Raw genomic sequence first — 26,492 nt, forward strand, 5'->3', positions numbered from 1 at the left:
ATATTTTTTGGAGATTTATCTGTTCAAGCAGGGTATAGTGGTGGTGGGTGAAGATACATCTCTACCAAAGGAGGTGCAAGGCACTTCTTCCCTCCGCTAGCCTGCAGGTCGCCCTTGGGTAAGGTGTAGCCCCCCCGCCCCACGGTCAGGGTCATGTGAAGCCATGGGAGCAGGTGGTGGATGGTCGTATGAGCAGCTGGTGCAGATCACAAGTCCTGGTTATGTGACCACTGACACCAGACAGACAATCTCTGAAGAGTATTGATCATGGCTGGGGTCACCAGTCTTGTAAAGACACAGCCCAGAAGACGGGAATGGCAAACCAGTTCTATAGAAAAGTTTGCCAAGAACAATCCTGGTCATGGGAAGACGGTGATCACCCACGGCAATGACGGATAGTGGAGGGCAGGATGGTGGGTGACTTGGAGGGAAGCTGCATGTGGAGGTGTCCCATCCTGATGAGGTCGAGGGTTCAAGATTCAAGTTCATTTCTCACACGTACAAAGAAACATACACAGAGAAATGCGGTGTTTGTGTTAACAACCAGCACAGCCGAGAATGTGCTGGGGGCAACCCACAAGTGTCACCACACATTCCAGTAGGGTTGCCAACTGTCCGGAATTAGCCGGGCCATCCCGTATATTGGGCTAAATTGGTTTGTACCATACGGGATTGCCCTTGTCCTCTATTTCCCCCGCTAAGGTAGAGCGTTCCTCTGAAACCTTTCGTGCCGAAATGGCATAAAGCGAAGAAACAATTACCATTAATTTATATGGGAAAAATTTTTCAGCATTCCCAGACCCAAAAACTAACCTACCAAATCACACCAAATAACACATAAAACCTAAAATAACACTAACATGTAGTAAAAGCAGGAATGATATGATAAAATACACATCCTATATAAAGTAGAAATAATGCATGTACAGTGCAGTCGGGAAAATTGAGCCAAAACCAATTTGTGGAAAAAAAAATCGGCACATACAGGCGTGTGCACGTCACACATGTGCACACAAGTGCTCGCGCAAGGTTTCATGGTCATGGTAGTCTTCTTCGGGGTAAACACAAGTGTCCCGTATTTGACTGCTACTCTTGTCCCTTATTTGGGAGTGAGAAAGTTGGCCACCCTACATTCCAGTGCCAACGTAGCAATCCCACAATGCTCGACAGAACAACAGAGAACACACCAAGCAATGAAACAACCGTTCTTTCCTCCCATCCACATACATACGCAGTCCTTTAACCCCGAGGCAGGCCTCAGGCCTCTAGTGGACACAGATTCTGGCCTGAAGACACCAAGCTTTAACCTCCCCAGTGTTCCTGCAGAGACTGGCAGTCTTGGCTCTGGCCAACAGGCCTCGACTTCCTGGCATTGACCCGTGCTCCTTGATCCTCAGCATTGATCCCAGGACACACTGATCACTGAACTCTAGGCCTCAAACTCTGGTCTCACTGATTGATGCAACCAGGGAGTTGTTGGAACTCATCCTCTCTGCTTGCAGGGAACTCCGACTCCAGAACAGACCAGTAACTTGTTCATCTGTGGGGCCCTTTTGCCTCTCCCTGCTGCCGGTCTGACACTCAAGCAAGGATAGAAACATAGAAAATAGGTGCAGGAGTAGGCCATTCGGCCCTTCGAGCCTGCACCACCATTTATTATGATCATGGCTGATCATCCAACTCAGAACCCCGCCCCAGCCTTCCCTCCATACCCCCTGACCCCTGTAGCCGCAAGGGCCATATCTAACTCCCTCTTAAATATAGCCAATGAACTGGCCTCAACAGTTTCCTGTGGCAAAGAATTCCACAGATTCACCACTCTCTGTGTGAAGAAGTTTTTCCTAATCTCGGTCCTAAAAGGCTTCCCCTCTATCCTCAAACTGTGACCCCTCGTTCTGGACTTCCCCAACATCGGGAACAATCTTCCTGCATCTAGCCTGTCCAATCCCTTTAGGATCTTATACGTTTCAATCAGATCCCCCCTCAATCTTCTAAATTCCAACGAGTACAAGCCCAGTTCATCCAGTCTTTCTTCATATGACTTCATAAGGATGTCTCACGTCTGCGTCATTGGTCTTCAAATACGGAGCAGAGACTTGTACTCCGGTCTGACCTCTAATTCCCTCACATCCTGGTCTCCAAGCCCTAACCTGACCCCCAACACCCTCTCTGTTTCCCCTCCCTCCACAAAAAAATTAAACAATTAAAAGTCAAATAAATCTGAGCTGTGACTTAGCAGAGGTCAAAGGTCAGTGCCATCTTGGAATTTTTGGTCTGAGAGCTGTTGTGAGACCAGCCTGGTCCAGATTAGGATTTTTGCCATGGACAGATAGGGGTTGATGCTGGTTTAACATCTGAAGACTGGGATTTATGTTCAAAACTTCCTGATTGAAAAGGCAAACTGAAGCAGTTAAATGGCCTGGAATTTTTTTTTAAAGTTTAATTTGTAATGGTGAATGTGAAACTACCCAATTATCACCAGACCCTGCTACAGAGGGAAATATCCCATCTTACCCAGTGACTTCAACCCTACTCCCCCGCCCCCCCCGAGATAACTACAACTTAACTGCCTTCTGAATAACTGCCAGTTTACTCAGTGAGTTGCCCCCACCCCTCACCCACGGGCTTTCTGGAGTCCTGATCCTGGAGATCAGTTCAAACTCTACATAGTTGGCTTGCTCCCTATCTATTTCTAACACCACAATTGAATTATTTTCTAGTGACTCATCATCATCATCATCATTATGTGCCATGTCCTCTGATGTGGCCAGTCATGGTCTTTCCATCACCATGATAGTCCTTGGCAAATTTTTCTGCAGAAGTGATTTGCCATTGCCTTCCTGCCAAAGGGTCTTGATTCAAAACGGTAACTGTACTCTTTTCCATAGATGCTGCCTGGCTGCTGAGTTCCTCCAATATTTTGTGTGTGTTGCTCAGATTTCCAGCATCTGCAGGTTGTCTTCTGTTTACCATTGCCACCTTCTGGACAGTGTCTTTACTAGAAAGGTGATCCCAGCCATTATCAATACTCTTCAGAGAGCATCTGTCTGGTGTCAGTGGTCAGATAACCAGGACTTGTGATAGTTATTGATTGATAGATAGACATACCGCACAGAACCGGCCCTTCTGGCCCTTTGAGCCAGCAATTCCCCAGTTTAACCCTAGCCTGGTCACGGGACAATTTACAATGACCAATTAACCTACCATCCAGTACGCCTGTGGACTGTGGGAGGACACTGGAACACCCAGAGGAAACCCACGCCGTCAGGGGAGAACGTGCAAACTCACTGCTTATACAACCTGCACCACCAGATCCTATGACTTTGATCGGGGGGAGGGTCTAAGCAGGTGCTACACCTTGCCCAAGAGTGACCTGCAGGCTGGTTGAAGAAAGGAGTGCCTTTGGTAGAGACGTGTCTCCACCCTGCCACCTGGTCTGGTTCCTCCCAGAGCAAAACCACAGGCCTTGTGTTGAGCAACAGACTTCCTTGAGTGATGCTGGCTTTTGGCCCGAGGCTGTGTGCCTCACTGGGCTTGCCACATTGATCTGTGTGGCTTATTTCCTCAGCGATGACCTTCGCTAGCTCCACCTTCCCCCGGCATGAGTCAGTGTTCGGAGAGAGTAGTTAAAGAACACAGGCTCTCACGCACAAAATGCTGGAGGAACTCAGCAGGTCAGGCAACATCCATGGAAATGAATAAACAGTTGACGTTTCGGCCTGAGACCCTTCTTTAGGAGTGGAGAGGAAGAGGGAAGATGCCAGAATAAAAAGGATGGGAAAAGGGGAAGGTGGTAGCTAGAAGGTGACGGGTGAAGCCAGGTGGGTGGGAAAGGTCAAGGATTGGAGAGGAAGGAATCTGATGGGAGAGGAGAGTGGACCATGGGAGAAAGGGAAGGGGGAGGTGATAGGCAGGTGAGAAGAGGTAAGAGGCCAGTGAGGAATAGAAGAGGAGGTGAGGGGGAAGAGGGGATTTTACCGGAAGGAGAAATTGATATTCATGCCATCAGGTTGGGGACTACCCAGGTGGAATATAAGGTGTCGCTCCTCCACCTTGACGGTGGCCTGATTTTAGTACAAGAGAAAGCCATGGACCAACAGCCTTCCTCTTTCCACAGCTAATTTCTTCACAAACCATTTTATTTTTGCTCTTCTGAACCACGAGGAGATCTGCAGATGCTGGAATTTCAGAGCAATACACACAAACGCTAGGGGAGCTCAGCAGGTCAGGAAGCATCTGAGGAAAAGAGTAAGCAGTCGATGTTTTGGGCTGAGACCCTTCATCAGGACTGGAAAGGAAGGGGAGGTCAGGGTAAGAAGGTGGAGGGAGGGGAGGAAGAAGTACAAGGTGGCAGGTGATAGGTGAAGCTGGGAGAGTGTGAGGGGGTGAAGAGCTGGGAAGTGGATTGGTGAAAGAGTTGAAGGGCTGGAGATGGGAATCTGACAGGAGAGGACAGAAGACCATGGAAGAAAGGGAAGGGAGAGGAGCACCAGAGGGAGGTGATGGGTACGTAAGGAGATGAGGTGGGAGAGGGAAACAGAAATGGGGGATGGTGAAGGAGAGGGAGTGGGGCATTTACCATAAGTTCGAGAAATTGATGTTCATGCCATTAGGCTGGAGGCTACCCAGATGGAATATAAAGTGTTGCTCCTTCAAACTGAGTGTGGCCTCATCGGAACGGGAGAGGAGGCCATGGACTAACATGTCAGAATGGGAGTGGAAAGTGGAGGCCTCGGCCCTCAAATTTACTTAGTCCATTTCCGACACTGCCCTCTCCTTTCTCAATCTCTCTGTCCCCAAGACAGTCTATCTTTTATAAACGCACTGATCTCACAGCTACCTTGACTATACCTCTTCCCACCATGTCACTTTTCTCAGTTACTCTGTGTCTGCTGCATCTGCTCTCAGGGTGAGGCTTTTCATTCTAGACTGAAGGAGATGTCCTCCTTCTTCAAAGAAAGGGGCTTCCCTTCCACCGCCATCAGTGCTGCCCTCACCCGCATCTCTTCCATTTCGCGCACGTCTACCCTCACCCCATCTTCCCGCTGCCCCACTGGGGATAGGTTTCCTTGTCCTCAGCTACCAACTCACTAGGCTACGTATCCAGCACATAATACTGCGCACTTCCGCAATCTCCAACAGGATCCCAGCACCAAGTACATTTTTCCCTCCCCCCCCACCCCACCCCACTTTCTGCTTTCCACAGGGATTGCTCCCCACACGACATCTCACAGCCCTCCCTGCTGATCTCCCTCCTGGTGCTCATCCTTGCAAGTGGAGCAAGTGCCACACCTGCCCCCACCCCACCTCCCTCATTCAGGGCCCTTCCGGGTGAGGCTGTCTGCGGGAAGACCGATCTCGGGGTTGTATTTCACTCCACTCTTTGGTGGAGCAGGTTTGAACAGCTATGTGGCCTAATTCTGGCCTCTGTACTGCACAGCACAGCACAGGACAGGTCCTTTGCTCTATACTGCTCCCCCTAGCAGTTCCTTGGGTGTATGGGTTCTTAATGAAAATGAGACATTTCATTGTATTTTTCAGTGTAAATGTGATGAATAAATCTGAAATCTGATCCCTACCACATACTGAAAGGCACGAATAGAATGGATATGGAGAGGATGTTCTCATCATGGGGGAGTCTAGGATCTGAGGGCACAGACTCAGAATAAAGGGATGTCCCTTTAGAACTTGGGAACTGACCAAGAACAGTCCCAAGATTATCTAGAAGCCCTGCACATACATTGGTGAGGCCTCACTTGGAGTACTGTTGACAGTTTTTGAGCCCTTGTTTAAGAAAGGATGTGCTGACATTGGAGAGGGTTCAAAGGAGGTTCACAAAAATGATTCTGGGATTGAAAGTCTTGTCATATGAGGAGTGTTTGATGGTTCTGGGCCTTTGCTCATTGGAATTTAGAAGAATGAGGGCGGATCTCATTGAAATCTATTGAAAGTTGAAATGCCTAGACAGAGGGGATGTGGGGAGGATTTTTTCCTACAAGAAGGGAGTCTAAGACCAGAGGGCACAATCTCAGAAATGAGGGGTGTTCTTTTAGAATGGGGATGAGTCATGAATCTGTGAAATTAAGTTGCCACAAGTGACTGTAGAGGTAAAGTCAATGGGTGCATTTAAGGCAGAGGTTGATAGGTTTATGACTGGTTATAGGGAGAATGGAATAGGGAAAAATGAGCCACGATTGACAGGTGGAGTAGACTTGATGGGCTAAATGGCCTATTTCTGCTCCTTAATCTTATGGTCGTACACCTTCTCAGGGGCTTGGCTAGGCAGTGTTGGATTGGAATAAGGGTAATGATTTTTTTCCCATTTTAAATTTACAAGGATCCGGCAGGCGGCACAGTATGGCCAGCAGTGGCCTTTTGGATCTGTGCTAATTTAATTTTAAGGCACAATTAGGGTTTAGGGCAATGGATAACAGAGCGACTATCTACCATCGCCAGATACTGCTACAATACACAGATCGCCCAAAAACAAACCTTCATGAAGATCTGCTGGTTAAATTGCGCGACCTCGGCTCGCTGAGGGTATCGGGCCCACAGTCCTCGGAGTCGCCTGATGCCGGTGGCCGGAGGTGGGGAGGTCGTAAGCGGAGTGCGAGGAAGCGGAAGCGAAACGAGCGGGCAGGAGTCCGTGTCAGGAAAAAAGCAAGCCCTAGCCTGCCAGCTCTCCCGTCCATTCTGCTCTCCAATGGACATTAAATTGGACTGCATCCGATTCCGGCGAAATACTCGGCGGGAATACAGAAACGGACGTGATCCCGGACACCGCCATTCAGCTGTTTATTTCTGTAACAGTTTTTCCCCCCAAGCCATCGGACTACCAACCTACTGCCCTCCGCTGTGCCTGTTGTCTTGTTTATCATTTATCGTAATGCCTGCACTGTTCGATGTGCTTCATGCAGTCCCAGATAGGTCTGTAGTTCAGTGTAGTTTTTGTATTGTTTCATGTAGCACCATGGTCCTGAAAAACGTTCTCTCGTTTTTACTGTGTACGTTACCAGCAGTTATGGTCGAACGACAAAAAAAAGTGACTTGACCTGACTTGAGACTTGAGTTATCGGGAAAGGTTGAAGAGGTTTGGACTTTAGATTAGATTAGATTAGATTCAACTTTATTGTCATTGTGCCGAGTACAGATACAAAGCATTTAGCATCTGACCAGAAATGCAAAGAATAGTGTTATTTACAAAATAACTGCGAATAAAAAAAGTGCTACAGCACACAAATATAAAAGTACTGAGACAGTACATTATGGGTGCAATACTGCTTAGCGCTGTGATGAGAGGTTCAGCAGGGTTTACAGCCTCAGGGAAGAAGCTCTTCCTGTGCCTGCTGGTGCGTATTCCCTGGACCATAGGTGAAAGAGAGGAGATTTGATGGAGGTGTGCAAAATTATGAGGGTATAAATACAGTAAATGCAAGCGTGCTTTTTCCACTGAGGTTGGGTGAGACTACAACCAGAGGTCATAGGTTAAGGGTGAAAGGTGAAAAATTTAAGGGGAGCATGAGGGGGAGCTTCTTTGCTGAGAGGGTGGTTAGAGTGTGGGACACACTACCAGCGCAAGTGATGGACGTAGGTTCAATTTCAACCCTTAAGATAAGTTTGGATAGGTACATGAATGAAAGAGGTATGGATGGCTGTGGTCCTGTTGTGGGCCGATGTGACTAGGAAGAAATTTGGATAGGTACATGGGTGGGAGGGGTACGGGGGGCTATGATTCAGGTGTGGGTCAGGGCTAAATCATGGTTTAGATGGGCTGAAGGTCCTGCATTTGTGCTGTAGTGGTACGTGACACGAGGATTAACCATTCACCTGGCCAACTATTTTCAAATGTGCTAATAATACCTCATTCCACCTCTCCCCACAGGGTACGAAGGTGTTCCTGAATTCTTCAACGCCCTGTTGGACCACGTTGAAACACTGCTACGTGAACAGGAAAGGAATCTCGATGGAGCCATCGCCGACATCAGTCAACCAGTCCTTCCCAACTGGTTGCAAAGCCCCCAGGAGAAGGACTCAGCCCCCAGTAACCTCAGGAAAGAGCCGTGGATGGCAGAGGAAGCTCTTGTAGGGAAGTGGCCCATGGACTCTGCCTGTTTCCAGGAATTGGTCACTCAGTCACCCATCCATTGCCAGTCCAGCTGTGAGTAGTTCAACCCTCCCAAAGGGTCCGTCATGGAACTGATTGAGAACTTGAGATATTATTAGAAGTTTTATTATATTTGCCTTGAGATTAATGTTATGGAGAGTTTAATTGCTTTGTATGTTCAACATATTATTGTAGATTAACTTCTTATTAATAAAATATATTTCAGATATCTCTTGAGTTGTGATATTAAACATAGAATAATCTGTCAATTTATTCTGTTTGTTCAGAATCACCTGTATTATCACTGAAATATGTTGTGAAATTTGTTTTGGGGCAGCAGTACAGTGCAACTCATTAAAAATGCCACAAGTTACAATAAAAAAAGTAAAAAATAAGAAGTATTGCAATAAGAGCATAATCTGAGAGCAAAAACTATTCAAGGAGACTCTATAAATTGTGATATGGTGTTTTAATAAAATTCTGTACCCCCCCCCCACCATTCTTCTAAACTGCAGCACAGAGCCAGAGCCATCGAACAACATATTAAATTGAATTCCAAAAGGTTTACAATCCCTCTCCTCCCGTGGATGCTGCTGAGTTCTTCCAGACCCTTTCCAACCCTCTGAGATGGAAAATATTTCTCCTCTACTTTCATTTTGTTATTTCCAGAAGTACAATCAAATATGCAAATGTGTTTTGATTTGGAAATGAGTACTGATTATTGCACTGACTTTAGTGAGTTCTACAGTGCATCTGGGACTAAGCAGACTTGCACATATTGATATTGTTTTGTAATGATGGCTTGAATTTCTGCGGCTCCGCTGTTCCAATGGTTTTACATGGGCCTCTGTATTGCAGAGGGGTCCCGGAACAGCAGTTTATATGTGAGCGTTATGTAATGTATGGATGCTCTATGTAGTTGTACAGACTCGGCAAATTGGCAATGAGTACAAACCTAAATGTCAGCGAATATCACCAACTGCACCAACAGTTACAAGATGACAGACTTCAGAGGAAGGAAGAGAGGACAGTGTGAACTGAACCGATATGGAGAAGGTGGTCACAGACACGAAAGGACATGTGAGTAACAGTGAGAGCAAAGCTAAAGAGAAAATAACATGATAATGGCCTCACTCAGGTAAGTTAATGAATTTGATAATGCTGTTGAGGACTGGGAATCGTATATTGAGAGGGTTGAACTGTATTGTAATGCTAATAAGCATGGATGAGGTAAAGAAAGTCTGCACACCTCTTACCTGAATGGGTACTCGAAAGCACAGTCTCTTAACTTAGTAACTCCTGAAAAGCCAGCAAGCAAGACATTCAATGAAATTGTTGCAATTTTGCAAAACTCACCTGAGCCCAAAACAGCTTGTAATAGCTGAGAGGTTTAGATTTCACCAAAGGAATCAGTCAAAGGATGAAAGCATTTCCGAATATATTGCAGAACTGCACAAACTTTCCCAATACTGTGACTTCAACGATGACTTTCTGATGCATTAAGGCAGTGGTCCCCAACCTCTGGACAACGGACAGATACTGGGCCACAAAGCATGCAGCGGTGCAGCGGAAGCCGGGACACACCCAGCACATCTTTAAGAAAAAAGCCAAAATAAACAAGCTGATTAATTAGGTGCCGCCCGGCACATAAATGTCAGCCCAGATCAGAGGCGATTGCTGATTTCACTTGCTCTAATCACCTCTGATCTGGGCCGACATTTACCAGTGCCTTATACCCTATATCCTAAAGTGGATGCTGAAGTTCAGAACTTGGAGGCATCTGGCATTCTCTTCAAGGTTGAATGGAGCGATTGGGCCACACCCATTATAGAAAATAGGTGCAGGAGTAGGCCATTCGGCCCTTCGAGCCTGCACCGCCATTTATTATGATCGTGGCTGATCATCCAACTCAGAACCCCACCCCAGCCTTCCCTCCATACCCCCTGATCCCCGTAGCCACAAGGGCCATATCTAACTCCCTCTTAAATATAGCCAATGAACTGGCCTCAACTGTTTCCTGTGGCAGAGAATTCCACAGATTCGCCACTCTCTGTGTGAAGAAGTCTTTCCTAATCTCAGTCCTAAAAGGCTTCCCCTCTATCCTCAAACTGTGGCCCCTCGTTCTGGACTTCTCCAACATCGGGAACAATCTTCCTGCATCTAGCCTGTTCAATCCCTTTAGGATCTTATACGTTTCAATCAGATCCCCCCTCAATCTTCTAAATTCCAACGAGTACAAGCCCAGTTCATCCAGTCTTTCTTCATATGAAAGTCCTGCCATCCCAGGAATCAATCTGGTGAACCTTCTTTGTACTCCCTCTATGGCAAGGATGTCTTTCCTCAGATTAGGGGACCAAAACTGCACACAATACTCCAGGTGTGGTCTCACCAAGGCCTTGTACAACTGCAGTAGTACCTCCCTGCTCCTGTACTCGAATCCTCTTGCTATAAATGCCAGCATACCATTCGCCTTTTTCACCGCTGGCTGTACCTGCATGCCCACTTTCAATGACTGGTGTATAACGACACCCAGGTCTCGTTGCACCTCCCCTTTTCCTAATCGGCCACCATTCAGATAATAATCTGTTTTCCTATTTTTGCCACCAAAGTGGATAACTTCACATTTATCCACATTAAATTGCATCTGCCATGAATTTGCCCACTCACCCAACCTATCCAAGTCACCCTGCATCCTCTTAGCATCCTCCTCACAGCTAACACTGCCACCCAGCTTCGTATCATCCGCAAACTTGGAGATGCTGCATTTAATTCCTTCATCCAAGTCATTAATATATATTGTAAACAACTGGGTCCCAGCACTGAGCCTTGCGGTACCCCACTAGTCACCGCCTGCCATTCTGAAAAGGTCCCGTTTATTCCCACTCTTTGCTTCCTGTCTGCTAACCAATTCTCCACCCACACCAATACCTTACCCCCAATACCGTGTGCTTTAAGTTTGCACACTAATCTCCTGTATGGGACCTTGTCAAAAGCCTTTTGAAAATCCAAATATACCACATCCACTGGTTCTCCCCTATCCACTCTACTAGTTACATCCTCAAAAATTCTATGAGATTCGTCAGACATGATTTTCCTTTCACAAATCCATGCTGACTTTGTCCGATCATTTCACCGCTTTCCAAATGTGCTGTTATCACATCCTTGATAACTGACTCCAGCAGTTTCCCCACCACCGACGTTAGGCTAACCGGTCTATAATTCCACGGTTTCTCTCTCCCTCCTTTTTTAAAAAGTGGAGTTACATTAGCCACCCTCCAATCCTCAGGAACTAGTCCAGAATCTAACGAGTTTTGAAAAATTATCACTAATGCATCCACTATTTCTTGGGCCACTTCCTTAAGCACTCTAGGATGCAGACCATCTGGCCCTGAGGATTTATCTGCCTTCAATCCCTTCAACTTACCTAACACCACTTCCCTACTAACGTGTATTTCGCTCAGTTCCTCCATCTCATTGGACCCTCTGTCCCCGACTATTTCTGGAAGATTATTTATGTCCTCCTTAGTGAAGACAGAACTAAAGTAATTATTCAATTGGTCTGCCATGTCCTTGCTCCCCATAATCAATTCACCCGTTTCTGTCTGCAGGGGACCTACATTTGTCTTTACCAGTCTTTTCCTTTTTACATATCTATAAAAGCTTTTACAGTCCGTTTTTATGTTTCCTGCCAGTTTTCTCTCATAACCTTTTTTCCCAGTCATCAAGAAAGGGAAGGCCAGCACAAGGAAATCTGCAGATGCTGGAATTTCAAGCAACACACATCAAAGTTGCTGGTGAACGCAGCAGGCCAGGCAGCATCTCTAGGAAGAGGTACAGTTGACATTTCGGGCCAAGACCCTTCGTCAGGACTAACCGAAAGAAGAGCTAGTAAGAGATTTGAAAGTGGGAGGGGGAGGGGAAGATCTGAAATGATAGGAGAAGACAGGAGGGGGAGGGATGGAGCCAAGAGCTGGACAGGTGATTGGCAAGGGGGATATGAGAGGATCATGGGACAGGAGGCCCAGGGAGAAGGAAAAGTGGGAGGAGGGAAGCCCAGAGGATGGGCAAGGGGTATAGTCAGAGAGACAGAGGGAGAGATGTTTGCATGTGCAGGACTTCAAAGTCAACCCTGTGCTGTGTACTGTGCAGTATTTCCTGCTGTAACTTTGGCAGGCGGGGATTGACTTGTCACAAATGGAGATTGAGGAGTCAAGCAGGAAGTTCTTCACAATCAACACACACAAGGGACCGTTCCAGTATAATTATCTTGTCTTTGGCATTACATCAGCAAGTGCTATAAGATATCCCAGGAACACAATGTTACTTTGATAATATCATTGTGACTGGCAAAAATGATGAGGAGCACCTCCAGAATCTTGGTAAGGTGCTTACCAGGCTGTGAGTATGGTCTGTGTGCAAAGAGAGAGAAATGTGAGTTTTTCAAGAATGAAATCTAATATTGTGGACATGTCATTGAGAAGAATGGCTTACATAAACCACAAGAGAAGATTGAAGCAATGCTACAGGCAGCCAGACTGAAAAATGTGTCACAACTCAGGGCATATTTAGGCCTTGTAAACTACTACCACCGGTTTTTTCCAAACATTACTACAGTGCTGCACTGTTACAGACAGGAGCAAAGTGGGAATAGTCAGAAAGATGTGAAAGAGCATTCAAGGAAACAGAGACTAATTACACCAGATGAACTGCTCAGCCATTGACTCATCCCTGCCCATCAGACTGGCGTGTGTTACGTCCCCTTATGACATTGGAGCTGTTTTGTCACACACTATGAAAGATGGATCTGAACGTCCAATTGCGCTTGTTTCAAGATCACTGACGAGCACAGAATGCAGCTATGCACAGATTGACCAAGAGGCCCTGGGTCTAGCCTGGGAAATAAAGAAGCCCCACCACTTCCTCTACGGACGAAAGTTTATCCTACTGACAGACCGCTGGCCCCTTTCCATTTTCAGTCCCGGGAAGGGAATTCCAGTGACGACTGCCGCCTGCTTGCAACACTGGGCTCTTTCCCCAGCAGCCCACTCTTATGACATGGAGTTCCAGAGTACCAAACACCACAGTAATACTGACGGCTTCTCAAGTCTTGCACTGTTGACAACTAAAGAAGCAAAGTCTTCATACTGTGACCCAGCAGAGATGTTCCACACGGTGCTGGTAGACCAACTGCCAGTAACAAATTCTGAAATAAAAAAAGGAACAAGGAATTGTTGAAAGTCTATGACATCACCATGCCAGGATGGCCAGTTCAGGATAATCCTGTGTCTCGAGTCCTCAGCGAGACGAGACCAACTGTCTGTATGTCAAAGAACCCCGATGTGCAGAGCTCATGTTGTGATCCCCTCTGAACTGTGTTAGAGAATGTGTATGAAGGTCACCTGGGTACACAGTCACAACAAAGAGTCTTGCCCAGAGCTACGTGTGGTGGCCAGGAATAGATAAACAGATTGAAGACTTGGCTAAAAGGAGTTTGGGATGCCAAAAAATTCAAAATGCACCCCCCCGCCAACAGGCACGTCCGTGGGAGTGACCATCTTCCCCATGACAAGAATACATATTGACTTCACTGGGCCATTCATGGACTCCATGTTCCTCATTTCTGTGGATGCTCATTTGAAGTGGCCGGAGGTTGTACCAATGAAGTTAGCCACCTTGGCAAAGACTGTTTCCACTCTGAGGTCTATCCTCACCGGAAACGGCTTACCTGAAGAAATTGTGAGTGACAACAGACCGCAATACACCCAGAAGAATTCCGACAGCTCACAAAGAAAAATGGTATCAGACATTTCAAGTCAGCTCCTCACCACCCAGCAACCAATAGGTTAACTGAAAGATTTATCCAAACCCTCAAGAAGTCCATTAAAAGCGGTGGACAAGGAGGACGTTTCTCTACAGCACAAGGTGGAACAACTTCCTTTTTGTGTATCAGAACTCTCTTCATGTGATGACAATCCAAACACCTGCAAAGCTGCACATGAACTGGAATCTGAGATCTCGCGTAGGCCTCCTGAAACCAGACCGACGAAGGGAAGTGTAGAATAAACGGTTTATCTAGTTATCAAGTAAATCGAGATTGGACTGGAAGTCCTAACAAGTGATTACCGAGAAGACAAGTGGACAGCCGGTGGGATAGCTACAAGAACTGGACCACTGATGTTCCCAGTGGATGTTGGAGATCAGACATGAAGACGTCATGTGGATGAGACATTGGATACTCAGCCAAAGAACACACCTGAGATGACTGCATCAATTAGATGGACGCATTACAGCCACCAAACGTGCCTCTCGGTGACGATCATGTCACTAACAACAATGTGACACCTGCAACAGAGAAAGTTGTCCTGGACAAGACACCTGCCAAACCTGATGCCACTCCACAAATCCAAAGGCATTATCCCGAAAGAAACAGAACACCATCCAAAAGACTGGACCTTCAGTATAGAGAAGCTAGTTTATTGTGAAAGCATGTTTATTTGAATATAGTCTGTTAAAGGGAAATTGAATGTTTTGCTACATTTATGGTTTTATGTTACATTAATCTAATGTGATTATGGAAGGGAGGCTGATGATACCTCAGGAAGGCAGCACCCATTATTAAGGAGCCTCACCATCCAGAAGGCAGGGTGGAGAAACGTTTCTACCAAAGGAGATGAAAGGAGCTGCTTCCCTCCGCTAGCCTGCAGGTCAGGTCACCCTTGGGCAAGGAGTAGCACCTGCTTAGTGGCCCCCCCTCCCCCTGATCATGGCCACATGAGGCCATGGGAGCAGGTGCTGGATGGTCGTATGAGCAGCCGGTGCAGATCACTAGTCCTGGTTATGTGACCACTGACACCAGGCAGACAGTCTCTGAAGAGTATTGATAATGGCCGGGGTCACCCATCTTATAGATACACCGCCACAAGAAGGCAGTGACAAACTGCTTCCTCTATTACCAGCTCTACTGTGTCCGGTGCTCCTGGTACAGCCTCTTCTGCATTGGTGAGACCCATCAGAAACTGGGGGACCGCTTTGTTGCGCATCTGCAGTCCATCCGCCAAAAGCAGAACTTCCTGGTGGCCAAACATTTTAATTCCGATTCCCTTTCTCATTCCGACATCTCAAGCCACAGCCTTCTCTTGTACCAAGATGAGGCCACCCTCAGGGCGGAGGAGCAACACCTTCTATTCCGTCCAGGTAGCTTCCAACCTGATGGCATGAATATCGATTTCTCCTTCCAGTAAAAAATATTTCCCTCCCCCTCCCCTCTTCTATTCCCCACTCTGGCCTATTACCCCTTCTCACCTGCCTATGGGTCACCTCCTCCTTCCTTTTCTCCTATGGTCCACTCTCCTCTCCCTCAAATTCCTTCCTCTCCAGCCCTAGACCTTTCCCACCCACCTGGCTTCACCTATCACCTTCCAGCTATCCTCCTCCCCCTCTCCCCTTCCACCTTCTATTCTGAGGTTTCCCCTTCCTTTCCAGTCCTGAAGAAGGGTCTCAGCCCAAAACCGACTATTTATTCATTGCCATAGATGCGACTTGACCTGCCGAGTTCCTTCAGCATTTTGTATCTGTTTTCCTCAACACTTCAAGCATCTGCAGAATCCTCAGTATTTAATAATAAGCCTGATTCTGATTCGGAATAGTAAGCAGCAGGTAGTGCTGCTGCCTCAGAACTCCAGATTCAATTCTGATATCTGGTGCTGTCTGTGTGGAGTTTGCATGTGCACCCCACACCTGTGAGAGTTATACCTGCTAGTGTATGTAAAGGGGGGAGTATTATGGGGGAGGGGAGTTAAAGGGGATGTGTAAGAACGAGGAAGAAACAGGAACGATTGGATTGCTCCCTTGAGGGCCAGCATTAAACATGAAACCATAAGGTATAGGAGCAGAATTAGGCCATTTGGCCCATCAGGTCTGCTCTGCCATTTCATCATGGCCAATCCATTTTCTCTCTCAGCTGCAGTCTCCTGCCTCCTCCTCCTATTCCTTCATGCCCCGACTAGTCAAGAAACTATCAACCTCTGCCTTGAAAATACCCAATGACTTGGCCTCCACAGCCGCCTGTGGCAACCAACTCCACTCTCCTCAACTCTGTTTTAAATGGTTGTCCCTCTATTCTGAGGCTGTGTCCTCTGGTCTTGGACTCCCCCATCATAGGAAACATCCTCTCCACATCCACTCTATCTAGGCCTTTCAATATTTAATAGGTTTCAATGAGATCACCCCCATTCTTCTGCATTCCAGGCCCAGACGCAGACCCATCAAACGCTCCTCATATGACAAGACGTTCAATCCTGGAAGCATGACGGACCAAGCAGCCGACTCTCGTGTCGCAAGATCAACCTTGAGTGAAATTTAGAGGCGAGACTTGAAAAAATTACTTGAAGACGTGGGTAGTGGTTCTGAAACAAGATTTTATTTTCTCACAGGTATTGGTAAACACAGATGGGTGGTGGGCCAAACTGTGCCAATGACTGCAAATATTTGCCTCAGGCACCTTTGGGAATACTTCCGTTCCTATGGTAACCAATGCAAAATGTTCAAAAAAGACAGTTTATAATTACTAGACAGGTGTAATTTCCAGAGCATCTTAATATAACAGTCCAAGAATGGCAATGTCACTCGCACAATGAAGATGGGATGCCACTTGAGGTAGTGGGGGTGGGGGGAGGAGAGTGATAATTACTTGGCCTCGTTTGCAGCCTGTGTTGGGTCTGTTTAACCTTAGTTCAACGCAGGTGGCACCCTGCTGTCTCTTGGAAATGTCTGGCCCATGACTACTCAGAATGGAAGGGGTGATTGAAGACCTCAGGGCTTGAGCTGGTACGGAGCAGATGTAAGGGGCAGAAGGAGCTGCCCACCACCAGCCCTAGTTGGGGGGGAGTGGGGGAGAGTGATAGCCTAGTATGGAAACGACAATGTCCTGGAACAGAAAAGGCTACAGGGAGTGGTAGACAGCCCAGTTCATCACTGGTAAGGCCCTCCCTAACTGCGACGAGACAGCAGCATCCATGGTCAATGACCCCTACTGTCTAACCCATGCTCTCTTCTCACTACTATGATGGGGCAGGAGGTACAGGAGCCCCAGGTTTAGGAACAGTTATTACCTTACAGCAGCCGGCTCCTGAACTAGAGGAGCTCACTGCAACTCTGAACTACGTCCACACTCTAAAGACTCACTTTCAAGGAATGTACAACTCATGGCCCAGTAATATTTATTTATTTACATAAGTGGTCTTTTGTTGCACGTTGGCTGTTTGTCAGACCTTCTGTATACAGATTTTCACAAATTCTATTTTTTTTTGTTTTCCTGCAAATCCCTGCAAGAAAATGAATCTCAGGTACTGTATGGTAACATATACATACAGTACTTTGATAATAAGTTCCGCTTTGACTTGGATTCCTACATTAGCCTCATCAGATACTTCAACTCCCACAACACCAAAGGCATCCTCCATCCCAAGGCCTTGGTGAAGCCTTCAAGTCAGGTTTCCACAGCAACATGCAGATTGTAGATGAGTGTTAAATGGCAGATACCATTCCATTTTCAACCTGCCAGTATTTAAAATACATTTGACGGGGGTTGAATATCCTCCAGTGAAGGAGCAATTACTGTTTTGGAGACAATTGTCTACCTCTACCCCACACAGCTTCCAGCTCAGCCAGAACTGGCATATTCATGGGATTCTCCATTCTGTACCAAGTCGTGGGCACAGCTCAGTCCACCACTGGAACCAGCCTTCCCCTCTATAAACTCTGTCCACACTTCTCGTTGCCTCAGTTAAGCAGCCAGCATCGTCAAAGATCCCGCCCACCCCAGACACTCTCTCTTCTCCCCTCTCCCATCGGGCAGAAGACACATGTCACCAGGCTCAGAGGCAGCTTCCACCCTGGTCTTGTAAGATTGTTGTATTGTAAAGTTGGACAGCAAGAGCAACAAGAATAAGATGGACTCTTGACCTCACTATCCACCTTCTCATGATACTTGCACCGTATTTTCTGTCTGCACTGCACTTTCTCTGTAATGGTAATACTTTATTCTGCATTCTGTTTTATCTTGTTCTACCTCAATGTACTTTGTTGGGTTGAAGTGTTCTCCAATCTTGGTACACTGATGCTGTACGGTGACGAAACGTTTGCAAATGGATTGCCAAGATCGGAAAGTAACTCAACCCAACCATCAACCACCCAAGCTACACATTTTACAAGGTATTTTCATCAATGTACTTGCATTTGGAATGATCTCCGTGGCTCACATGTAAAAAATGTATCCTGCTGCACATGACAATATAACAAATTAATAATTACTCCTGTGAAATCATTGGCCAGCACACATCGGTAACCACATCCCAGTGAGAAACCCTGCCTTCCAGCTTATGGGCACTCATGATCACTGGGCAGTGCCAGTCAGATGGCCTTGGGAAATGCCAAAGCAACTTCATGATTGACAGCGTTTGGGAGCCAATAGGATGGTGCCTTCCTTCCCACCATCACAACATGCTCTCACAATTGGCTCCTCTTTCTCCCCTTGAGCCAATCGGAAGCTGCAAAGATGCAAAGTTTGTCTATGATTGGAGCATTGCCAAAAATAGGGCAATATGGAACTTGTGTTTAAAGGAAGGTTGCAAAAGGTTCCATAAGTTCCTGGTGATGTTGTGGAGAATCTAGGGAGCTTCATGCCACAAGAACATCCAACAAATATTGGATTTAGTTCTATTTAGAACATAGAGCATAGAACAATATTGGCCCTTCAGCCCACAATGTGCTGATGTTAAAACCTAATCCAGGATCAATCTACTTCTTTCCTCCCTTACAGCACTCTATTTTTCTATCATCCATGTACCTATCTAAGAGTCTCTTAAATGTCCCTACTGTATCTGCCTCTACCACCAGCCCTGGCAGGGCATTCCATGCACCCATGCACCCTCAGTGTAAAAAAAAACTACCTCCTCACTATACTTCCCTTAAACACTTTAATAAAACTCTGTCATAGGAAAGCAGCATCCATCATCAGAGATCCTCACCACCCAGGCCGTGCTCTCTTCTCACTGCTGCTATCAGGTAGAAGGTACAGAGCCTCAGGATTCGCACCACCAGGTTCAAGAACAGTTACTACCCCTCAACCATCAGGCTCTGGTGAGCAAAAGCGGATAACTGCACTCACTTGCCCATTGAGATGTTCCCACAGCCAATGATCTCAATTTAATGACTCTTTATCTCATTGTTTCATGTTCTCATTATTTATTGCTATTTATTTATATTTACATTTGCACAGTTTGTTGTCTTCTGCACTCTGGTTGATCTTTCATTGATCCTGTTACAGTTACTATTCTATAGATTTGCTGAGTATGTCTGCAGGAAAATGAATCTCAGGGTTGTATATGGTGACATATGTAAGACAAAGGAGCAGAAGTCAGCCATTCGGCCCATCGAGTCTGCTCTGCCATTTTATCATGAGCTGATCCATTCTCCCATTTAGTCCCACTCCCCCACCTTCTCACCATAACCTTTGATGCCCTGGCTACTCAGATACCTATCAATCTCTGCCTTAAATACACCCAATGACTTGGCCTCCACTGCGGTCCGTGGCAACAAACTCCATAGATTCACCACCCTCTGGCTAAAAAAATTTCTTTGCATCTCTGTTCTGAATGGGCACCCTTCAATCCATTAAGTCATGTACTCTCATAATAAAAATTACTTTGAACTTTTAAACTTTCACCCTCCTGTATTAACCATTTCGCCTTGGGATAAAGTTCCCAGTTGTCCACTCTATCTATGTCCCTTATATATCTCTGTCAAGTCAATTCTCATCCTCCTTCACTCCAAAGAGAAAAGCCCTGGTTCACTCAATCTATCCTCGTAAGACATGCTATCCAATCCTGGTCAATCTCCTCTGCACCCTCTCTAAACCATTCACGTCCTTCCTATAACAAGCGACCAGAACTGAACACAATACTCCAAATGTGATCTAACCAGAGTTCGGTAGAGCTGCAGTGGGTACAACGAAACTGCAAAATGGGTATAAGTGTTCATGAAAAACACAACCATCAGCCATTTACATCCCTCATGCCACCAGAGCAATTAAAAGCAGATTTCTAATTGAATTAAGTGATAACTGAGGTAGTTTTACAATTATCCCAGTGTAATAATGGCAGCACTGCAGCTGAAGTGACATTAGTCAGCAGAGACACAACAAAGCACAAATGCCGAGACTGGGGGAGCAAAAACCAAAAAGTGGTTAAGAAAAAGGGGGACCACCTCATTAAGCAGCTTGGCTTCATCTGCCAAAAGCGGTACATCCCAGTGGTCAAACATTTCAATTCCTATTCCCACGCCAACATGTCAGTCCTCTTGTGTCAAGAACAGCTTCATCCCCCAGACCATAAGACTACGGACCTCCTCGCCACCCCCCTGTGCCTTATCACATATGAAGCACCAGTATCGTTATATACTGTTAGCTTTTTAACTTGTGTCATACATGATTTGTTAATTTATTTGTGGTAATATTACATTATGTGTGGTGTGTGTGAGTTACATGTTCGGTGTTGTCCATTCGGCCCATCGAGTCTGCTCCACCATTTGATGATGGCTGACCTATTTTCCTCTCAACCCCATTCTCCTGCCTTCTCTCCGTAAACTTCCATGCCTGACTAATCATTTTGTTTTGACCGAACATGTATACTGTTGAACAGACGCCATAACATTGAATTTGTGGAGTGGTTTTAAGATTGGCTGATAAGCATTACTTTGTCTCTTTTCCTACTTTATTAATTACTTTTCATTCATAATTTCAAATTAAGTAACTTGTTATAATCTTTAACACATGCACAGTGTTTGGGGCTACATCCGGCTGCTGAATCAGAAAAGATCTATGGTTTATAAGGACTTGAGAGGCATGGATTGAGTAGACAGAGAATATCTGGTTCCCAGGGTTGAAATGTCTAATTCCAGAGGGCATGCATTGACGGTGAGGGAGGTGGGGGTAGGTTCAGGGGGGATGTGAGGGGTAAGTGAGGGATAAGTTTTTTACTCAGAGAGTGGTGGATGTCTGGAATGTACTGCCTGGTCTGGTGGTAGAGGCAGATACATTAGAGACTTTTAAGAGATGTTTGGATAGGCACATGGATGTGAGGAAGGTGGAGGGAAATTGATATTATGTAGCTAGGAGGGTTTAGTTTTTATTTCTTTTAATTTACTGTTTAGCTGGTTCGGCACAACATTGTGGGCCAAAGGTGCTGTTTTATGAACGAGGAGCAAATTTTTAAAATATTTTTGTTACACTTAGCTGGTCAGGCAGCATCTGTGGAGGGAAATCAGCGGGTTGACCATTGCTACGGAGAGAAGTTTGAAAAATTGGTTCTGGTTAGTGGCATTTGGGAGTTTGATGGGTTATATCCTGCCTGAAAGCTTTAGCCTTCCCGTATAAAGATGAGCCTGGTGTATTGGGAATGAGAAAACATCAGTAATGGTGTATTGGGAATGAAATGGGTGCACGGGGTGGAACTACAGCCCCTCCTGATGTTCCTTCCCACAAGGCAGAGTATATGATAATGCAGATGTGTTACTAATCGGGCCAGCTGTTCTGAGCCCTATTCAGCTGCAGCTGGATAGTGTAAATTCAGGCAGCTGCAGGTTCAATTTCAGCATGAAGAGAAGCTTGGATGGGGGTGGAGGGGTAAGGCCTGCTATGATCCAGGTGTGTGTTGATGGGACTAAGAAATCTACAGGAAAACTAGGATTGGTGGGTTGAGATTTGCGGTTTAATGTCCTTGTTGCAATTTTCTGGGTGGGTGACATGTTAGTTTTTCGTGTGAGGGAGGGGTTTGGGCATCGGGGGTCTGATGCTCTTGTTAGTGTTTTTCTGTGTACGAGAGAGGGTGTTGGGCATTTGATGTTATGGTCGCTGTTTTTTACTCCCATGTGGGCAATATATTAGTTTTTGTGCAAGGAAGGGGTTGGGGGCGGGGTTTGGGGTTTGCAAGTTCTTGTTTTATTTCTTTTTGTATTAGGGGGCATGTCTTTCAACGACTGTCAAGGTTTCTTTTAGTTTTGTGGCATCTGGAGAAGACGACTCTCAAGGTTGTATTCTGCATACATTGATAATAAAGTTAACCTTTGGACTTCGAACTTCTGTCAGGCCTGTTTCTGTGCTATAGTGTTCTAAGCCCCAGGACTCTAACTAAATACGAGGGGTGATTGATAAGTTTGTGGCCTAAGGAAGTAGGAGATGAGTTATTAACTTCAAACTTTCTGCATTATCACTCAGAGTTGAACTGCATGGGCATGTAACGAGAGCTGTATAACTCATCTCCTTCTACCTTAGGCCACGAACTTATCAATCACCCCTGCTGTGGACCACCTGGAGATCCAAGACGCTCTTGTTACATGCATGTACAGTTCGACTCTGAGTGAAGATGCAGAAAGTTTGAAGTTAATAACTCATCTCCTTCTACCTCAGGCCACGAACTTATCAATCACCCCTGCTGTGGACCACTTCTCGAAGGAAGGGATCCGTATGCTCCACGACCGCTGGACTAAGTGCGTACATGTAGGGGGGGACTATGTTGAAAAATAAATGTGCTAGGTTTTCTAAAATTGACTCCTTCTGCCTTAGGCCACAAACTTATCAATCACCCCTCATACATTTATTAAAATCACAGTAATCACAAAGCTATCAAACCATCCTAAAAGTCTTCATGGTTTACTCCTGCCCTTCATGGAAGGAAAAGCTGTTCTTCTTACCTGGTCTAACCCACCTCACGTCCCTCCTCCGTATTGGTGGCATCTAAAGGAGGTGCTGCCTCACAAAGGCGACGTCCATTAGCAAAGATCCCCACCGTGCGGGCCAGGAGTGTTCTCACCGCTACCACCAGCAGCAGGTACAGAAGCCTAAAGTCTCACACCACCAGGTTCAGAAACAGCTACTTCCCTCCAACCACCCTGCTCAACCTCAGAATTGTAACACTATGGCCACTTGACACTGCAATGGGTTTTATTGTTCCTGTTCCATATTTATGTTTTTCTTCTGATAGCTGATACACTCTGTGTATACACATATTTATGACTGTGACAATAAACTTGACTTTGATCAATATGGTAACTTGCTGAATTTAATTGCTCCACCATTGGCAGCTGGGCCTTTGGCTAGGTGAACTCTTCTGCCTCTCTCCCTCATTTATTTTCTCTCTCTCTCTCTATCTATCTCTCATTCCCCATCTCCTTCTCCCCTCCCTCTTTCTCCCCATTTCTCTCTCTCATGCTCCCTCTTTCTCCCCACTCTCAATCTCCCTCCCTCCTCTCTCAATCTCTCCTACCCCCCAAATCTATCCCTCCCCCTCAATCTCTCCCTCCCCCCCACTCTCACAATCTCCCTCCCCCTCAATCTCTCCTTCATCCCACTCTCTCAATCCCCCTCCCCCCACTCTCTCAATCTCTCCCTCCCCCCCACTCTCTCAATCTGCCACCCCCCCCCACCCTCTCAATCTCTCCCTCCCCCCACACTCTCAATCTCAGTTCCTCCTCTCTCAATCTCCCCCCCACTCTCTCAATCTCCCTCCCCCCCACTATCTCAATCTCCCACCCCCCCACTCTCTCAATCTCCCCCCAACTCCCTCAATCTGTCCCTCCACCCCACTCTCTCAATCTCTCCCTCCCCCCACACTCTCAATCTCAGTTCCTCCTCTCTCAATCTCCCCCCCACTCTCTCAGTCTCTCCCCCCACTCTCTCAATCTCCCTCTCCCCAATCTCTCGCTCCCCCCCTCAATCTCCCTTCCCCCACCCTCTCAATCTCTCCCACCCCCACTCTCTCAATCTCCCTCCCCCCAATCTCTCAAACTCTCCCCCCACTCTCTCAATCACCCTCCCCCGCACTCACTCAATCACCCTCCCCCGCACTCACTCAATCTCTCCCTCCCCCCCACTCTCTCAATCTTCCTCCCCCCCACTCTCTCAATATCCTACCGCCGCCCACTCTCTCAATCTCCCTCCCCCCCACTATCTCAATCTCCCACCCCCCCCACTCTCTCAATCTCCCCCCAACTCCCTCAATCTGTCCCTCCACCCCACTCTCTCAATCTCTCCCTCCCCCCACTCTCTCAATCTCTCCCTCCCCCCCACTCTCTCAATCTCCCTCCCCCCCACTCTCTCAATCTCTCTCCCCCCCACTCTCTCAATCTCTCCCTCCCCCCCACTCTCTCAATCTCCCTCCCCCCCACTCTCTCAATCTCTCTCCCCCCCACTCTCTCAATCTCTCCCTCCCCCCACTCTCTCAATCTCTCCCTCCCCCCCACTCTCTCAATCTCTCCATCCTCCCACTCTCACAATCTCCCTCCCCCCCACTCTCTCAATCTCCCTCCCCCCCACTCTCTCAATCTCCCTCGCCCCACTCTCTCAGTCTCTCCCCCCACTCTCTCAATCTCCCTCCCCCACAAACTCTCGCTCCCCCCCTCAATCTCCCTCCCCCCACCCTCTCAATCTCTCCCTCCCCCCACTCTCTCAATCACCCACCACCCCCACTCTCTCAATCTCCCCCCCACTCTCTCAATCTCTCCCTCCCCCCAGTCTCTCAATCTCTCCCTCCCCCCACTCTCTCAATCACCCACCACCCCCACTCTCTCAATCTCCCCCCCACTCTCTCAATCTCTCCCTCCCCCCAGTCTCTCAATCTCTCCCTCCCCCCCACTCTCTCAATCTCCCTCCCCCCACTCTCTCAATCTCTCTCCCCCCCACTCTCTCAATCTCTCCCTCCCCCTGACTCTCTCAATCTCTCCCTCCCCCCACTGTCTCAATCTCCCTCCCCCTCAATCTCTCCCTCCCCCCACTCTCCCAATCTCCCTCCCCCCACTCTCCCAATCTCCCTCCCCCCACTCTCTCAATCTGCCTCCCCCCCACTCTCTCAATCTCTCCCCCCCACTCTCTCAATCTCTCCCTCCCACTCTCTCAATCTCCCACCCCCCCACTCTCTCAATCTCTGCCTCCCCCCACTCTCTCAATCTCTCCCTCCCCCCCACTCTCTCAATCTCTCCCTCCCCCGACTCTCTCAATCTCCCTCACCCCCACTCCCTCAATCTCTCCCCCCCCACTCCCTCAATCTCTCCCCCACTCTCTCAATCTCTCCCCCCCACTCTCTCAATCTCTACCCCCCTCTCAAACTCTCCCTCCCCCCACTCTCTCACTCTCTCCCTCCCCCCACTCTCACTCTCTCCCTCCCCCCACTCTCTCAATCTCTCCCTCCCCCGACTCTCTCAATCTCCCTCCCCCCTCAATCTCACCCTCACCCCCACTCTCTCAATCTCCCTCCCCCCAGTCTCTCAATCTCCCTCCCCCTCAATCTCTCCCTCACCCTCACTCTCTCAAACTCCCTCCCCCCACTCTCTCAATCTCTCCCTCCCCCCCACTCTCTCAATCTCTCCCTCCCCCCACTCTCTCAATCTCCCTCCCCACTCAATCTCTCCCTCACCCTCACTCTCTCAAACTCCCTCCCCCCACTCTCTCAATCTCTCCCTCCCCCCACTCTCTCAATCTCCCGCCCCCCACTCTCTCAATCTCTCCCTCCCCCCCCACTCTCTCAATCTCTACCCCCCTCTCAAACTCTCCCTCCCCCCACTCTCTCAATATCTCCATCCCCCCACTCTCTCAATCTCCCTCCCCCCCACTCTCTCAATCTCCCTCCCCCCACTCTCTCAATCTCTCCATCCCCCCACTCTCTCAATCTCTCCCCCCACTCTCTCAGTCTCTCCCCCCACTCTCTCAATCTCTCCCTCCCCCCACTCCCTCAATCTCTCCAGCCCCCCCACTCTCTCAATCTCTCCCCCCCCCACTCTCTCAATCTCTCTCTCCCCCCCACTCTTTCAATCTCTCCCTCCCCCCCACGCTCTCAATCTCTCCCTCCCCCCACTCTCTCAAACGCCCTCCCCCCACTCTCTCAATCTCTCCCTCCCCCCCACTCTCTCAATCTCTCCCTCCCCCCCACTCTCTCAATCTCTCCCTCCCCCCACTCTCTCAATCTCCCTCCCCCCACAATCTCTCCCTCCCCCCAATCTCTCAATCACCCTCCCCCAATCTCTCAATCACCCTCCCCCGCACTCACTCAATCACCCCCCCCCGCACTCACTCAATCTCTCCCTCCCCCCCACTCTCTCAATCTCTCCTGCCCCCCCACTCTCTCAATCTCTCCCTCCCCCCCACCCTATCAATCTCTCCCTCCCCCCCACTCTCTCAATCTCTCCCTCAGCCCACTCTCTCAATCTCCCTCCCCCCAACTCTCTCAATCTCTCTCCCCCCTCTCTCTCCATCTCCCTCCCCCCCACTCTCTCAATCTCTCCCCACCACTCCCTCAATCTCTCCCGCCCCCCCACTCTCTCAATCTCTCTCTCCCCACCA

The 26,492-nt window shown here is 47.7% G+C and overlaps 1 protein-coding gene across 2 annotated transcripts in view; it reads left to right on the forward strand.

Moving 5' to 3' along the window:
- The window catches only part of LOC134354565 (inositol-tetrakisphosphate 1-kinase-like), a 107,922-nt gene extending 99,435 nt beyond the window's left edge, over positions 1-8,487 (forward strand). The window contains exon 9 of one of the 2 annotated variants that reach the window (XM_063063493.1): positions 7,883-8,487. In XM_063063493.1, the coding sequence (XP_062919563.1) occupies positions 7,883-8,166 (284 nt within the window). In that variant the 3' untranslated portion in view covers positions 8,167-8,487. The remainder of the gene's footprint in view (positions 1-7,882) is intronic. The other variant, XM_063063492.1, reaches the window with a different exon arrangement.
- The last annotated feature ends 18,005 nt before the right edge of the window (positions 8,488-26,492 follow it).

Source organism: Mobula hypostoma, chromosome 12, assembly GCF_963921235.1.
Source record: "Mobula hypostoma chromosome 12, sMobHyp1.1, whole genome shotgun sequence".
Lineage (NCBI taxonomy): Eukaryota > Metazoa > Chordata > Chondrichthyes > Myliobatiformes > Myliobatidae > Mobula > Mobula hypostoma.